Source organism: Prionailurus viverrinus, chromosome D4, assembly GCF_022837055.1.
Source record: "Prionailurus viverrinus isolate Anna chromosome D4, UM_Priviv_1.0, whole genome shotgun sequence".
Lineage (NCBI taxonomy): Eukaryota > Metazoa > Chordata > Mammalia > Carnivora > Felidae > Prionailurus > Prionailurus viverrinus.
Genome location: NC_062573.1, coordinates 11,772,263 through 11,789,665, shown reverse-complemented (window position 1 = coordinate 11,789,665; position 17,403 = coordinate 11,772,263). Strand labels below are relative to the sequence as shown.

The 17,403-nt window shown below is 48.9% G+C and overlaps 1 protein-coding gene across 1 annotated transcript in view; it reads left to right on the top strand.

Moving 5' to 3' along the window:
* The window catches only part of PAPPA (pappalysin 1), a 242,650-nt gene that overhangs the window by 164,534 nt on the left and 60,713 nt on the right, over positions 1–17,403 (top strand). The window contains exons 11-13 of the mRNA XM_047831114.1: positions 4,638–4,751; positions 5,659–5,794; positions 8,084–8,297. Of these exons, the coding sequence (XP_047687070.1) occupies positions 4,638–4,751; positions 5,659–5,794; positions 8,084–8,297 (464 nt within the window). The remainder of the gene's footprint in view (positions 1–4,637; positions 4,752–5,658; positions 5,795–8,083; positions 8,298–17,403) is intronic.

Sequence of the window (17,403 nt, the reverse complement as noted above, 5' to 3'; positions counted from 1 at the left end):
CAATCCATTCATTCATTCTTTCAATGAATATCAGCATTTTGGCCGGTCAAAATATTATTGTGTCTCATTTTATTGTGATAAAAACAGTTAACAAGAGATCTACCTTCTTAACAAATTTTTGTGTGTACAATAACTAAGGTATTGTTGACTACAGGTACAGCAGATTTCTAGAACTTAGTCATCTGGAATACCTGAAACTTGATGTCTGCCAATTAGCAACTACCTTTTCCCCCTCCCCCAGCCCTTGGCAACCACTGTTCCACTCATTGGTTCTATGAGTTCGACTACTTTAGATACCTCATAGAAGGGGAATCATGCAGTATTTGCCCTTTTGTGACTGCCTTCTTTCTCTTAACATGATCTTCTCAAGGTTCATCTGTACTGTCAGTAATGGTAGGGTTTCCTTCCCTTTTTAAAGGCTGAGTAATAGTCCATTCTATGGATAGATCGTGTTTTGTTTATCCATTTACTGTTTGTTTCCACATCTTGGTGATTGTGGATAATGCTGCAGCATACATGGGAGTGGGGAAGGCAGAAAGGTTCCTCTTCATCCGTCTAGGGAAACCTGAAGCCTAGAGGCTGCCCTTGTTTTTAGAGTCCCCTCACGGTGTTCTACAAGGTGGAGCGATACCAGCATGGTAGGGTAAAATGTTGCTATGTGTGGCACCACCACCCCCACCCCCCCACCCCAACAGCTCTGGGTAGGGTCATCAGAAGTCCTTGTGTGTGGTATGTGTGCCAGAGTGGATAATTTGAGGGAGAAGAATGACTGGCATGAGAGGTACAGAGTGGGATGTGGGGTGGGGGGTCAGTTGGGAGAGATGGGAAGGTCACTGGAGCTGAGCCAGGGACACTGGAAATGATGAGTGAGGAGGAACTAACTCAGTTCCTGGGGCAGCTCGGAGAGCTCGAGTCCCCATGCAGTGTGAGATGTAATTCTCCTGCTTGTTCCCCCATGAACATTCAGTAAAATCTACATTGCTCAGGAATGCGTCATGAAGTTGGACTTGCTTTTGTTGGGAGATGCAAAGAAATGGGTGGATGAAAACAGAGCATCCCTATAAAACCAGTCTCCTTGGGATCACCCTTGTATCCCTAGTGACCACCCTTGTGGCCAAGGGCAAGGCTATTGTCTCACGGGGATGTGGAGCGCAGTGTGCTGCACAGTCTGAATAAGTGGGGGCCGAGTGAACAGAATTGACAAGGTCTATAAAAGCAGGAGGCTTGTGACTGTTTGCTTTACCTTTCCCCTGCAGCCTTCCCTCCCCTGCCCTTGCCTCCCCAGGAACATAGATGGTTTTAAGATCAACTGGGGCTTTGGGCAAAGGTTCAGCTGGATTTGTTTGTTCCTCCCTGATCCGCTTTGACTGTCCCTGGTCAGGATCGCAGCCAGCTTGAAACAAACACAAACTAAATAGGAAAACAGGAGAATAAAATAACATCAGTGTGTACCTCTAAAGCCCTGTCTGGTGCTGATAGAGCTGATGAGATAAGAGGAAAATGTATTTAAGCAGTAAGAGGGCTTTGTTCCTGTTGAAGACTTCCCTGACCGTGAATGTTTTAGATGCAGAGATAAGTTACCCCCCCCCCCCCCGCTGCCCCCAACTGTAGCACTCCAGAGATGTGCCCCACCACACTCTGCTGGGGACAGGCGGCTCAGAACACAAGGGGAAGGAATTCCAAAATGATACATGTCGAATTGCTGGCCTGGATTTCAAATGCCGTAGATAGTTTATGCAAAGTCTCGCACTGTTGTAAAATGTAACACAATCCACTGGCAGATCTGCCTAAGCTAGGTCCCAGTTGTTTTTGAGAAACATAAATAAACTTGAAGATGTCTTCCAGCCTGTTAAAGTGGCCATTTTGCCCATAGTCTCCTTGGTATTAGGCTTCTAGAGATTTGAATAACAGAAGCCGATGAGATGGTTGATGTTTGGCATACTCTCTCCTCTCCTTAAGATGTTTCCAATGACATTTGGGAAAGCCATACTGTATGCCCAGGACCCACTGGCTTCTTGGGGAGGGGGAGGGAAACTCTGGCAATAAACGAGTTTCAACACTCTTCAATGTTCTTAAAGCAGTAAAGATCTTTTCTTAAAGGAAACATTACAAGGCAGCTTGATACATAAGACAGAGGAGTGGAGATGCTACAAGTGGAGCAGCAGAGGGGCAGAAAGGGGGCAGATCTCACATCCTGACCCCCAGGCTGGCACCTCCAAGGAACCCTGTGAATCCACAAGTGACACCTTGAAAACCTGTGACTCAATCCAACCTTCAAATGTGTAAGATAAACCGGGGTCTCCTTAATAGAGGCCAGTATGCCACCGCACGTCACTCTCCGGGTGACTTCTCCACGATTCTCCAAACTTGATTAAATGACTTATCTTCCTCTCTTTGGGGTTTCAGGAATGAATTGATGAAGATGTTAGCAGGAAGGGAAACTGGATGAAGGATTCATTTGGACTCTGTGTGACCTTTGCAACTTTTCTGTAGATATAAAATTCCTCCAACCCAAAAACTGATTTAAAAAAACCCAAAGCATTGATGATTGCAATTGTAAATTGCAGACAGTCACACATCAAGTATTTTATCTTGACTTTGACTAGTGAATTTGATGTATGACTTTTCTACTACCTGTTTAATTCTTCTGTACTCATCTATAGGAATCTCTGGGCAATATATGGTTTTGCCTTGTGTGATTTTTTTTTAAGTTTATTTATTTTGAGAGAGACAGAGTGTGAGTGGGGTGGGGGGCGCAGAAAGAGAGGGAAAGACAGAGAATCTCAGGCAGGCTCTGCACTGGCAGCACAGAGCCCATGTGGGGCTCGAACTCACAAAAACTGTGAGATCATGATCTGAGCCAAAACCCAGAGTTGGACGCTCAACCATCTGAGCCACCCAGCTGTCCCTCGCTTTGTGTGATTTTTATAAATGGCATCATATTGTACTTGTCCATTTACACTTCGTTCCTTTTTTTTTTTTAAGTTTATTTTGAGAGAGAGAGAGAGAGAGAGAGAGAGAGAGAGAGAGAAAGGGAGGGGCAGAGAGAGGAGACAGAGAATCCCAAGCAGGCTCTGCTCTGTCAGTGCGGAGCCCCACATGGGGCTTGAACCCACAAACTGTGAGATCATGCCCTGAGCCAAAACCAAGGGTCAGTCATTTAACTGACCAAGCCACACAGCCACCCCCATTCCTTTCTTTTTATTTTAACTCAATATTATGCTTCTTGCAATCTCTCCATTGCTATCTTGAACTCAGGAGTAGGGCTTCCATTTTGAGTGGCCAGGACCCATACCAGACCTGTTGTTGAATATTTCTAGTATAATCCCTGTGTATGAATCTAATTCAGGCCTCTTAGTAGTCTTTTGCTGTATAAAAATATGTCACGTGAATATTTCTTGTTTGATGCATCACTTCCCCAACAGATAACATATAAACTATTCCCAGTCTTTTGCTACTACAGATATTGCTGGGATAGATATCCTTGATCCTTATATATAGTTTTTCTTATTCCCCTCTTTTTTGTTGTACGTGTATTATTGTTTACTATGATCGATACTATCTTTTTTTTTTTTTTTTTTCCACAGCTTCTAAGAGCCTTAGCATCTGCTAGGTCAGCCTTTTTTTGCAGATAAGTCCTCTGAGCCCTGCATGCATGGAATGACAGGCCCAAATCCACAGGGGAGTTTTGAGAGAGGAACCACATTAGAGGTCAGAGGAAAAACACAAATGTGGGATGGCCTTCTGCAAGAGGCCTGAGCCATCTCACGAACAAGTCTGTTGCCCCTACCCTTTTTCATCATAGAACTCTTCTGTTTTCTACTTTACAGTTGTGTGTGCCTACGTGATAACTATGTGCACATGTTGTCAACTGCAAGCCCCTCAGCATCTGTCTTGTCCTGGAGTGCTTGGCACGTAGCAGTTTCCCAATAAATATGACTAGAATAAATGAATGAACCAATGAATGAAATCATATTTGAATACACAAGAAACTCCTAAGTCTGAAGAATTCTACTTGTCTGTGTTTGCTTCGTGTTTTTTTAACCACCATTTGTTACATATGTCATTGAGAATGTAGGGGGAATGGCCACTGGAGGATAGGCTCATACTGTCATAGTCTTTTCTTTATTCTTAATACAGCTCTGAACACGATTTACAGATTTGTTCTAAGTTGGTTGGCTTGGTATTCAAGACTGTGAGATCCAACCCCTTGTCCTGCCTTTTCTGCCATTTTGCTCAAGCTCTAAGAACACCAGGCAACTTACCACAGCCTAAGCATTCTGGGTTTCTGCTTTCCTCCAAGCCTTTGTTCCTGCTCCCTGTATCTGCCATACCCTTCCCCTGTGTCTATTCTTTAAGACCCAACTCAAATGTCAACTCCTGCAGGATTTGTCCCCATGAGAATGTCCTTGTTGCATCTCCCACCAAACGTGTTATCTGCTATTTCCTTCACAGTGTTGAGATTCCCTGCTCTACATTAGGACGTGGGCTCCTGGAATGGATGACCCCCATCTGTGCATCCCCGTTTCTTCCTGTGGTGCTAAGAAAAAAATAGATGGATAGGAAACATGTATCAAATTGAACTTAATCCAACCTCTCAGACCCTTGAAAACATTTTTTTCTTTATCTTTTTTCAGGTGTGTCGAACCAAGGTGATAGATCTCAGTGAAGGCATTTCCCAGCATGCCTGGTACCCTTGTACCATCAGCTACCCATACTCCCAGCTGGCTCAGACCACTTTCTGGCTCCGGGTAAGCCAAAGCTTGAAGAGCCTTAGAATCTCCAGCAGTGACCACCCCCCTCCCCCAGGAAGCACCAACTCCTGTGACCCTTTCTCAAGATGGTTTGTCTACTCACTGAGGGTGTTAATTATAAGGACAAGGAACAAAACACTTAGCAGTAGGATGCTTCCTGAAATAGAATACCTTCATTGCTCATGGAGTGCCCCTAGTCATTCTTGTTTTGACAAAGATTTTGGATAAGTTTTCTATGCCTGGAACCTTCTGTTCATTGTTCAATGCCTTTTAAGATTGTCTTCTCCTCCTTGAAGTCTTAGCTGATCCCCACAGAGAGAAGTGACTGTTCTCTCCCTTCTGATCCTGTACATGTTTGGTCATCATTTGGATGGCACTTGTCACATGGTATTATATTGCTGTCTTTGGGTCCATCTTCCTGACTAGGGATTATGGTGACTTTTGGTTTGCACACTACTGACCTACTTTGAGCTTCATAGTCTGCAGAAAAGCAAGGGCTGTGTCTTACTTAGCTTTGTCTCAGAGGCTAGCATGGAGAAATGACAAATAATATACCTCTTTTGTGCTTTTAGTCTGTGCCACTTTGTTCCCATGATCTTATTGGAGCCTCACAATCATCCTGTGATACAGTTATTTACTTGATACATCACTTAGAGGTGAGGGAATTAGGGCCCAGAGAGGCAGAGCTACCACTCACGGTCACACAGCTCAGCAAGAGCAGAACCCAGATGGAACAGAGTTTCTGACCTCAGAGCCTGTGCTCTTCACTGTGAGGTTCTTTGCCCCACAATGAGTGTCCCAGTCCCTGAAATGGAAGATTCTCCTTGAAACCCCTGCCCCACGGCTGCTTCCCTACCATGTGCCTGAGCTCACGAGGGACCCTCCCATGTCTCCTGCATTTCAGGCATACTTTTCTCAGCCAATGGTTGCTGCTGCTGTCATTGTCCACCTGGTGACTGATGGGACATACTATGGGGACCAGAAGCAGGAGACCATCAGCGTCCAGCTGTTTGACACCAAAGACCAGAGCCACGATCTGGGTGAGCATGTTCTCAGGCATGTTGCCCTTGGTACCACATCTGCCCAGGGGTGGTCTGGGGGGCAGCTGAGAACTCGTTCTTCCTTCCCCTTTCCTCTTTCTTGCTTCTCTGTTTGGCATTCTGGTTGCCCTCCCAATCCAGAGAATCCTAGATCTGGCAGATATGGGCATAAGGGGCCATTGCCAAAGTCTTCCCTTCAACAGCTCCCTTTGATGAGGCACCTTTAACCTTAGGCACCCCATGTGATCCTCAAGAGACCCTGGGAAGGAGACTGAACAAAGGCCATTCCTCCAGGTGTCAGTCCCTGAGACCCAGAGATGGTCACATGGCAGCGACCAGGAAGAGTGGAGAAGCCAGGTGTTTGGAATTGTAGCCATGGCTCTTTACCCTGTAGCTGGAGGTGTCCCTTAGTGCCTGACAATGGCAGCCATGTCTCCAGCACAACCAGCCGTGCTCCCTGTAGGAGCAGGAATAAGACAAGGTCCATGTCAGGAGTGGGAAGGCAGAAGAGTCAGGTCCCACCTGCTGAGCAGCTGTGGGAGAACTGGGACCAGCACTGTCAAGTTGTCACATGCACACCCCTCTGCACACCCACGCATGCATGGTGCACGGGACACAGCCCCAGCTCCGGAGCTGACAGCCCAGGCTTGACTCCCGTCCCTCCGCTCACACAGCACAGGAAGGTGAACGCTTTTCTTGACCTCCGAGCACCTCATCTGGCATCTTACTTTCCTCTTAGGCACAGTAGGGACTACGGTGCTACTTTATCATGACAGTGAAATCACGAGATATTAAATGAGGTATTACTTAGGACTGTTGTGACTGTGCCCCACACAGGAGCTGGCACTGGGAATGTCCTCTTATCCCCTCCCACATTTCCAGTTTACCTCTGGGCAGCCTCGCCAGGTGTTTGGAATTCTAGGCTGGCCTAGAAGGTCGGGCTTCAAACCCCTGCCTGCACCGTTCTGCAGGGAGCTCATTTCAAAGACCTGTATGAAGCCAGCAGGCAAGGGGTCATTGCAAGGTCAAGCAGAAGCCAAGGGGGCAGGGAGAGTTTTTGTTTTGTTTTTATGTTTATTTATTTAGTTAGTTTTAGAGGCAAAGGGGGGACATATTAATAGGAAGGAGAAAGAAAACCCCTCTGGACTTATCCGGATGCCTGAGAAATTTCCCTAAGTGAGAAGCAAATATTTTCATAGCTGTCCTGGCATTGCTAAGGGCTCTAAGGAGTGGGGAAAGTCCAGTCCACAGAAGCTGCTTCATGTCTGAGGTTTGCACGTGTCCCTGTCCCTCCCTGTAGTGTCCCCTGTCCTCAGTATCCTGCTACCACCCCCCCCCCCCCATGGAGCGCTTGTCATTCTGAGTGACCACAGCAGGGGCCCTTCTGGATTGGGAGCTAAACATCCCAACAGAGCAGGCCTGCTGGGATGTGCCTAGAATCATCCTTGATTTTAGAGGCAGAAACTGAGTTTGAGGAGCTTGCTGGAGTCCCATCATTAGGATGTGATAGTCCCCTCAGAGGCAGGTTAAACCATGATTGGAACCAAGGTCCATTGGACACCAAAGCCAGTGTCTGCCTTTCCAACTCCATCCCAACCCATTGCCCCCTTCTCTCTTCTGGGTGTGCCCTTTCTCCCTGCCCCTCTCCCTTCCTTCTCAAAGCCTGGGGACCTGCTCCCTGTTCTAGAATGAACCGAGAGCTGAAGCAAGCTTGGGTTCAATGTAGACTTTACCCTGCTGGCTGCTCCATGTGCCCGTGGAAAACCACCTTCTGCCCTCACTTCTCAGTCTTACCTCTGCTGAATCAGTGCAGAGGTCCCTACCTCACAGGGCTGCTCCCCGGTTCCTGGATTAAACATGAGAGCAGGCTTCTTACTCTGGAAAGCGTGTTGCTGTGAATTATTTCCACCATCTTTATGGCCGATGGGGAAGGCAGCCTGAAAACTAGCAACTCAGACCATCCAGCCCTCATGCAGTGTGGGAGGGTGGTCAGGGCCAGCGATGCTAGTCTGAGAGGTGGCCATTGGGGGAGGGAGAGAGGCTGTGGGCGCTAGGTGACAAGAAAGCTTAGGGGGCAGGGAGGCAAAGGGATTGGAAAGATTTGGAACCAAGAGAAAAAGGCAGACAAAGAAACTTTCAATCAAACTCAAAATCCCCACTGGCCACCCAATGGTGCTTTTGTGCAGTGACATGAAAGGGTCTGGGGGCTTCGGGAAGGGCCCGTTGGGGAGGGCGTGACTGGCCTTGAGTAATGAGCCTGGCCCCTCGGCCCTCTGTCTCTCCTGACAGGCCTCCATGTCCTGAGCTGCAGGAACAATCCCCTGATTATCCCTGTGGTGCATGACCTCAGCCAGCCCTTCTACCACAGCCAGGCGGTACGTGTGAGCTTCAGTTCACCCCTGGTCGCCATCTCGGGGGTGGCCCTCCGCTCCTTCGACAACTTTGACCCCGTCACCCTGAGCAGCTGCCAGAGAGGGGAGACCTACAGCCCTGCCGAGCAGAGGTAAGGGACCCTGGGTCTGATCGCCCTGGGCCGTTTTGTAGCCAGAAGCAGATGGGCGCCTTCTGGAACTGCCTAGATGCGTGTGTTGCTATAAAAAGTCTGCGTGTTTCTCCCTTCTCCATCCTCTGGCCTCTGGCTGGCTCTGCCTGTGGGCCTGGGAGGCCTGCGCGTCTCCGGATTCCAGGGGTGAGGGAGGGAAGCAGGAATGGGCGGTGGAAAGACCCCCTCACCTGGCTCACGGGCCTGGCGCTGACAGTGGCCTGCTTGCATGGTGCACATCGCGTTCCCTCTCTGGGCCTCAGCATCCGCATTTGAACAAAGACAAGACAGGTGGATTAGCTCTCTTCCAGCTCTGAAATACTGGAATAGTTAGGCGGATGGAGGGAGACTGCTGTTTGCTTCATCCCAGCTTACTGTGTGTTTCAGTGATGGGGAAATCTCTCCACCTTCCCCAAACCTAGCCCTTGAGTGGTCTAGTGGTCCGATGAGAAGAGAGCATGGTGTTTTCCTGGAAAGAATATGAGCTTTGGTGATACTCTGACCTGGGCTTGAACGTTCCCCTTCTTGCCTGTGTGCCCATGACAAGTCACTTCACTTTTCTGAGTCTTCCTTTCCTATTTTGGAATAAATGGAGGATGATATCTACCCCACCGGGTGGTCATGAAGGCTGAATGGTGTGCCGTAGATGAAAGTCCTCTTGTAGACCGTTAGGCACTGTGCAAGGCTGATGTATTAATACAGAATATTTATGGCCACTTTCTGATCTGACAGTGGGGCTTCTCTGCATGAAATTCTTCTAGCTGGAAGAAGCCCTGGAGATCATCGGGTACATCTGGAGTGTCTCAAACGCCCGTGTTACCCTCTAGGATTCCAGGGCCCCGAAGGGGAAGGGTGGGTCCAGGCTCACACAGCACCTCTCACGTTTGTTTAATGAGATCCAGAAGGAGACAGTATGACAGGGGGAGTCCCAGTGGGCTCCCCCAGAGTGAGACGCTCTGAAAGGCAATCCAGTCCAGCCCTGTATACCTGGGAGCAAGGAGAGGAAAGCGGAGGGGGTGGTGGCCACTGCCTTTCCCACGCCCTTGCCACCACAGGGGACACAAAAGGTGGTTGCAAAACCCACATTGTTTTGCACCCACTGTCTCTAGCTTCTGTTGTGCAAAATCTGTCGCAATCATTCGGAGGCAAAAGAGCTCCTTAAATATCACCCACTGTTATATTTCACACTAAAAGGGCTTTTTCATCCCTGGCTCTGTAGACTATAAAAATAAGTTAATTCTCAGAACCCAGGGAAACAATGTCGATGGGAAATGCAAATCCATTAGACCTTTTCTGCAATGCTTTCCCCTCCTTAACCAGCCACCGGGACCATGGGCAAGTTGACTGAGGCCAACAACTGGCTTCTTTGAATTCTTAATTAGCAGTTCCTTTGTCCGAAGTAAACAGTTACAAGTGTTTAACCTCAGAAACAAATCAATTGTTTAATATCTGTTGAGTTCTTGGACTCGTGACTGAGAAGCACTGAGCGGGGACAAAGCGTTGCCGCATCTCTGACCGGTTGTACGACTGTGAGCCAGTCATACCATGTCTCTGGGCCTCAGTTTCCCCATCCATGGGATGATGGTGATGAATCGAATGTTCTCTGTGCTTCTTTCCAATTCAAACAGTCTGTAGTTCCCAAGAATGGGGAGGGGTGAGATGCAGGGGAAAGGAAGCAACATGTGTTTCGTTATCTTATTTCATTATTTTATTTTGTTATCACACTTGTCCTGCGAGGTATGGACAGAGAGGGTGAGTCAAGGCGGTCCAGGTAGTAGGAGGCAAAATCCTGCTTTGTGTGCCCCGAAAAGCCACCAGAGCCAAGCGCTCAACAGAGCCAAGCACGTCTAGGAGACGAGAGGACTTGTCAGGAATGCTCATGTGTGAGCGTTTCGTGACAAGAACCGCGGGACGTGAGCGAGCTGGGGCTCTGAGGGTCTCAGCAGCTCAGCCCTGAGCGCGGACCAGGCTAAGATGGGCGGAGCCCCCAGTGCCAAGGCTGGGGGTGCTGGGACACCCCCTCACCCCGCACCCGAGTGCTCTGAGGGGGCAAGAGGGGTTGGAGAAGGAGGCAGCTGCCCCTGGAGAGCTGAAGAGGCATTTACCCAAATAGCCAGGACTGCATAAATGTGCCTGAAAACAAACAAACTGAGAGGGAAGAAAAGAGAAATAAGCAACAACTGTAAAAAACCGTGGGATGTTTTTCTCCATTCTCAGAACACCAAGGTAAATAGCACCACTTTTTATAGCACACAGTTCAGCTGGCTCTAGTAGAAATGGCCCGCTGACTCTCAGCTGGTTCCCAGGTAGTGAAAGGGGCTGTTCTGGCCTCCCGGCCTCCAGCCCTCCACCCCTCCCTCATCCCCACCCCACGGATTCTCTTTCTTGCTGTCTCCCCTCCCTCTCCGCCCACTCTGCCTCCTCTCCCACCCTCTCCCTCCTCATTTTCCTTCTCTTCTCCGGAGAGCGGCATGATATCTAGCGGGCTGCCCTGGGAGAAGCATCACCACAGCAAAATCCATTCGGGCGGGGGTTCTGACCTAGATTCAAGGGTCTCCAGTCCCGGTGCAGCACTCGGAATAAATTCAGAGGCCCAAGGAAACAGGATCAGCTTTCAAATGAGAGGTCCAGTTGTGGGATTCTAGCCCAAGCCCAGCTCCACACGTAGGGGAAGCGGGGACAACAGGGGCGTGTAGTGATGGTGGTGAGTGGGTTAAGAGGCTTCTTCAGTGAGGAAAGCCACACCATGGATCGAGGCTCCTGTGTGTCTGACACACACACGTATGCTATCTATCTATCTATCCTGTGGTTCTAAACAGAAATTGAACAGTTTATTACAAAATTCAGTGAGCCATGTGCTTATACAATTAGTACTCTCTTCCTCTCCCCTTTCCCTTCCCTTCCCTTCATTTGTCCCTTCCTTCCCTCCCTCCGTCTTTCCTTCCTCCCTCCCTCCTTCCCTCCTTTCCTCCTTCCTTTCCTCTTTCCTTCCTATCTCCTTCCTCCCTCCCTCCTTCCCCCTCCCTCCCTCTTTCCTCCCCCCCTCCTTCCATCTTCCCTCCCTCCCTCCTTCCTTCCTTCCTTTCCTCTTTCCTTGCTCCCTCCTTGCTTCCCTCCCTCCTTCCCGCCTCCCTCCCTCCTTCCTTCCTTCCCTCCTTCCTTCCTACCTCCTTCCTTCCCTCTGTCCTTCCCTCCCTCCTTTTTTCCTCCCTCCCTCCCTCTTTTCCTTCCTCCCTCCTTTCTACCTTCCTCCCTCCCTCCTTTCTTCCTTCCTTCCCCCTTCCTCCTTCCCTCTTTCCTTCCTCCCTCCCTCCTTCCTTTCTTCTTTCCTCCCTCCCTCCTTTTTCCTTCCTCCCTCCCTCCTTTCTTCCTTCCTCCCTCCCTCCTTTCTTCTTTCCTCCCTCCCTTCTTTCTTCCTTCCTTTCCCCCTCCCTCCTTCCCTCTTTCCTTCCTCCCTCCCTCCTTCCTTCCCTCCTTCCTTTCCTCTTTCTTTTCTCTTTCCTTCCTTCCTTCCTTCCTTCCTTCCTTCCTTCCTTCCTTCCTTTCCTCCCTCCTTCTTTCCTTCCTTCTTCCTTCCCTCCCTCCCTCCCTCCCTTCATTCATTTGTTCCTTCCTTCCTTCCTTCCTTCCTTCCTTCCTTCCTTCTTCTACCTGAAACTCTTCCCACTCCCCCATGCCAGCCCACCCAGAGAAGGACAGTTCCGATAGAGAGCTAACTTTTAGAAAGCCAACTCTAGGAGGAAACAAATTCTTCCTGTGGCCAGATTGACTCCTTGTAGCCAGTGTGGGCTTAGACTGTGGGTGGGGTGGGGGTGAGTTGATATGCCTACAAGGATCCCCGGAGTCTGTGCACTGCCAGGAGCCCACAGGTGACTATCCATCCCATCAGATGACTCTATAGGAATTCGTGTATGAGATTTGGAGCCCAGCAAGAAGCCTCTCATGGCCAGAGACCACAGGCTCCCCCACACTGGCCAGCCCACAAGGATCAGCACCTCTCAAAATGCTTGTTGGGAGTCGCTGGTCTGGGGGACACATCTGCAGATGGAACCGCTGTGGCTGAGCATGTGTGTCTCTTGGAAGGTACCAGATGCTCCTGACTCTTCTCCCAGATGTTGTTTAATCTCCATTCCTGTCAGATGTCTACTGGCCTTCCTCTGCTTCTGTGTCATTTCAATAACTGGGATTATCAAAGTCTGTTTTTCCCCTTTCCAAAGGGCTGTGAAATTAGATACCTCTATTGTTTTGTCTCCTTAAAACTGTGGTCCCTGAAAGCTGGGAAGCCTCTAAGAGACTCTCTGGTTCTACATTCTCATGAGGTCCTGGCAAGGGAAGCGAGTTCCTCAGGCAACCCGGCCACTTAGCAGCAGAACTGGCATCAGAATCCAGTTCTCAGGCCTCCTGGGGCAAAGCAGGTTCCTCTTCATCTGAAGTTTCAAGATTCCTGCCACACGGGCCTGATGAGGCCACAAACAACGTGGATTTGCCCCCCGTTAATCCTCTTCTGTAATTAGTTGCCAACATGTAAACGTCAGGAGTGTTCATAGTAAAGACATCGGCAGATTGGAGACACGATGGGGTCGGTGCCGTGGGCCACCTGCGCCAGTAGTGACCTGCTGCTCAGCCAGCCGCCCCTCCCTCGGGCGCCCCGCACAACGCACTGCTGTCCCCACCCTGCAGGCATCCGACGGGCCTCATCACCCCTGGGCCACTGCCTCTGGCTTCTAGGATTCCAGGGTTCAAGAGCCTTTCAGTATTCCCTTCCAGTAGTCGCTGCATTCCCCGGAAGGGAAAAAGGAGCCCTATCTTCATCACTGTCTCAGTCTCCCTTCCCAGTGACCCTGCAGCGCTGGGAAGGTGCCACGAGAGTGTCTTCCATTCATTCCAGTGTGGACGTGCTGACTTTTCTGTGGTCTCCATCTGAGGTAACCCACAGTGATCTATAAACAGGGATTATTATTATCCCCCTTCCCCACGGCGTAGCTACAGGACTTGGGCCAAGAGTCAAGGGACATAGCCAGGAACAGCACCCTCAGCAGCCCTTCCAGTGCTGGTCTTTTGGATCCTGGTTGAGCAGTTTTGGATCCTGTTATGCATGACTGGGGGCCATTTCCCTGGGCAGAGGGGACAGCAGTTGGGGGTTGGCTATTGAATCACTGAACGATATACCTCTATACGAAACTTGAGTCTATAAGTAAACGTATTAAATATATATTATATATATGGAAAACATATTTACATATCTTTGTATGGGGGATGTGTGTCTCCTCTTTTACCCACCTGTGAGAATTTCATTGATAAAAGCCCCTTCCCCCATCCCTTGTATTAGCCAACTTACTCCGAGAAGTGTCTTCTTTTTTTATTATTTTTGTTGCCCATCATGGGTATTAAATCGTTCCCCCATTTTTTAAAGACTTTTTTTTAAGTTTATTTATTTATTTTTTGAGACAGAGAGAGCACAAGTGGAGGAGGGGCAGAGAGAAGGAGAGACAGAACCCCAAGCAGGCTCTGCACCATCAGTGCAGAGCCCAATGAGGGGCTTGAACCCATGAACCATGAGATCATGACTTGAGCCGAGATCAAGAGTTGGGCACTGAACAGACTGAGCCACCCAGGAGCCCCACCCGCCCCCTTTTAAAAATGAAGACAGAGGTTTTTCTTTTGTTTTCCTTGTTTTGATTTTTGTTTTTGTGTTTTAGAAATGACAGCGCCATGTCAGGGAGTTATTTGGGAGGGGTATTTGGGGTAATGTTTATCATTTTTGGACAATGTGTTCATACAACCCTTCCAGCTAATGGGAATGCAAAGAGAAGAGCAGGGGCTTAGGGGACAGGCCGGCACAACAGCACTGACATTCTGTCCATACAGAGCGCCTTTGGCCAGCCAGCTAAACTCACTGAGTCTCACTTTCCTCTTCTTGAAAATGGGAGTAATTGTACTACCTCAAGAAGTTATGGCGAGGATGCACATCAGGTGATGTAGGTAAAACACAGGGGCTCATACCTGGCACGGATTCCCTTCCCTTCCCCCTTTCTCCCTGTTTTCAAGCCTGTGAGCCAGGTATGCACAGATGTGCTGAAAAAAGCAGGGATGCCTCAGTCCCCACAGTGTTCTCTGGAGGACACTAATCCAGAAATGACACACTGGAAAAGGTTGTCAGAATTTGGAAAATGATGTGTGTCTTAGCCCCTCCTGGAAATCCACATCAAGGTTCGGAGAATTCCTGCAATTAAAAAAAAAAAAAAAAAGAAAAGAAAACTGACTTCTCATGAATCCAGTGCTCCCCTATTCTTTTGGCCATGAAACCTTTTGGTCAGATAACTCATGTACCAGGGGATATTTTCCTTCTACAGCAGAGAGAGCCAGAGAAACCATCTTCTCTTGCCAATATCATAGTTTCCAAAGCATTTCTTGTGCATGGGCCTTTCTATTATACAAACACACTGAGCTCCATCCTGTCCCGGACCTTTGCATGTGTTCTTTACTCTGCCTGGGATTCCCTCTGCTCCACACCTCTGCTTGGCTTATCCCTTCATTTCATCCAGGTCTTAGTTCTTATGTCCCCTCTTCGTGGAGGCTTCCTCCCCCTGACCCATCTGCACGTGGTGCCTTTCCCCCAACCCCCAACAGTCGTCCTCTATAATTTCCTTGTTAGTGCCCTTTCTGTGCCTGAAATAGGCTTCTTTATGACTTTTCTGGGGTGCATGTCCTTCTTCCTCAAAGACACAGGTGGCAGGAATTTTCATGTATCCCCAGGGTTTACAACCGTGTCTGGTGTGCATCGAGGCCCCCACCCAAGGTCTGTAGAATAGATGAATGAGTGGCTGACCTGTCACCCTGTTGATACTCTTGAGAGAGAAATTGCCTTCTTACTTCCATTTTACGGAGGAGAAAACTGAGGCTCTATGTACTATGTAACTTTCCAAGGTTAACGATAAGGGGCATTCCTGGATGTAGAGGCCGGATTTGCCCAGTTCCTAAGTCCTGTGCCTTTTCCACTGTAGGAAATCCATTGTTGCAGTTTATCCTTTTTCTTACGAGGAACATTAATGTGCAGAGACATGGGGGTGGGGAGCAGGTACAGGCTGCTTTTACCTTTGTGGCCCCATAGCCCGGAGCAGCCCGGAGCCCCCTGGCCGTCATCCTGGGAGCACAGAGCGAGCATGGCCGCACTGTAAGGCATAGGTCAGAAGACTAGCTCAGGAGCTGGTAGCTTACAGAGTAAATCTATTTAAATTGGAACCATGTGGCTCTTGCCCCCGGCGCTTACACACCGTGAACAGATGCATTGTTTGGTGTCAGAGCCCTTGCGTTGACTCCAGAGTTATAGTCTCTTAGAGGCCTCCACATGGCACAATGCAGGGGAGACTGTCGGGGGTGGGGGGGGGGTGGGTAGAAAGGAGGGCGGAGAATCGAATATCTCAGCAAGTGTCACTTAATCCCTCTCACGCGTTGCCTTTGGGAAGGGGGTTATGTGGGGATTGCAAAGCCCGCGTGGGTGTGGGTCTAAAGCCTCAAACGCTTCCCTTTTCCGAGTATTTTAAAAAGTGAATTTGTAATGTTTGGAGGCTGTTAGCTCATACCCCCACCCTTACCCCTTGATTCTCCCCATACTTCTGAGCAGGACATAGAGCATGGAGATGGGTAGCTATCTTCCTGTAAAACCCTCAGTGGGGTATCCTGAAATGGGGACCAAGAAAAAAAAATTGTGAATTCTTCTTAAGCTGGTTTGGCCACCACTTACTCCCTGTCTCCTAGATAAACACAGGAAAGTGAAAGCCTTGAGGCTCTGAGTGCACATCTAGACCTAGCTCTCTGTGCACACCCTGTGGCCGTCATTGGTGTGGACATAGTCAGAGAGGCAAACATTAGAGAAAACTGCCCCCTACAAGCTTTCTGTGTTCCCGGTGAACGTCTCAGCCTCCTCAAAGTGCTTAACAGCAATTGCAAGACACCCCCCCCCCACACTTGTTTCTTGCTACTAAGAAGCACCTACCATATGCAAAGCATCTTTATCGCAGTGCAGAGTACCCCAAGTATGCCAAGATGAAACAGGCATTATCTCTACCCTCAGCAAAGTTCTAGTCCAGGTGAGGGGCAAGGTTGACAACAAGGACTTTGGAGCCACACATCTGGGTGGGAAGTTACAGAAGTAACTTGATCTCACCGGTCCCCGATTTTTCCAGCTATAAAATGAATAACACTTAGCTCATAGGGGTGTTGTGAGCATGGAGTGAGCTCATGTACATAAGCAATCAGTGAATAGTCGCTAAAGTTACTGAGTGTCTGTGTAACAGTAAACATAAGGGGAAAGACCATGCAGTACAGGGATTTTATATTTCCATTTCCTTAAGGATTAGCACACATTCCAGCACATGGTGGGTACCCGGACCCCATGCTTTCAATGCATGAAGCGTGAGGCCAGTCAGAGAAAGGAGGGCAGAAGGCCTGCCAGGGATCTCCCCTGGGAACACAGGGAATACAGGGGAAATTTTCCTGTGCAAATTTACATGGAGCGCAGACTTAAGAAATGGGTGGAATTCAAATCGACAGCAAGATTAGAACAGCAGCCACACCAAGAAGCAAGGCATGATCATTGAACAGCTTTACTGACAATCCAGAAGTCACCTTACAGTTTATAAAAGACTTCTACAATCAGCACCTCAGTTGGGTCTCATGACCCTATGGGTCGGCCAAATCTGAGAGTGCTCTGAAGCTCAGAGAGGTGATGTACCTTGCCCAAAGTCACACAGCTTCTAGGTTATAGAGCATAGACTTGTTTATACCATTAGCTGCCAGTTAGGGAGTGTCTTTACGTGCCGGGAATTCTGCTCTGTGCCTTTCCTGACCTATCTGATTTCTCACCACCGCCCTCGAAAGTGAGTATTGCTACAGAATACGAAGAGTCTGCTGTTCGTCTTTGGTGCCTGGCACGTGAGAGACTCAGTGTGTACTTGCTGTGATCATGATCCCTATTTCACAGATGGAAAAACCGAGGTTCTGTGAGGTTTGAAGATGAATAACACAGACAGCTCTCTGCCACGTTTGAACACTGGCTTCTCTGTTT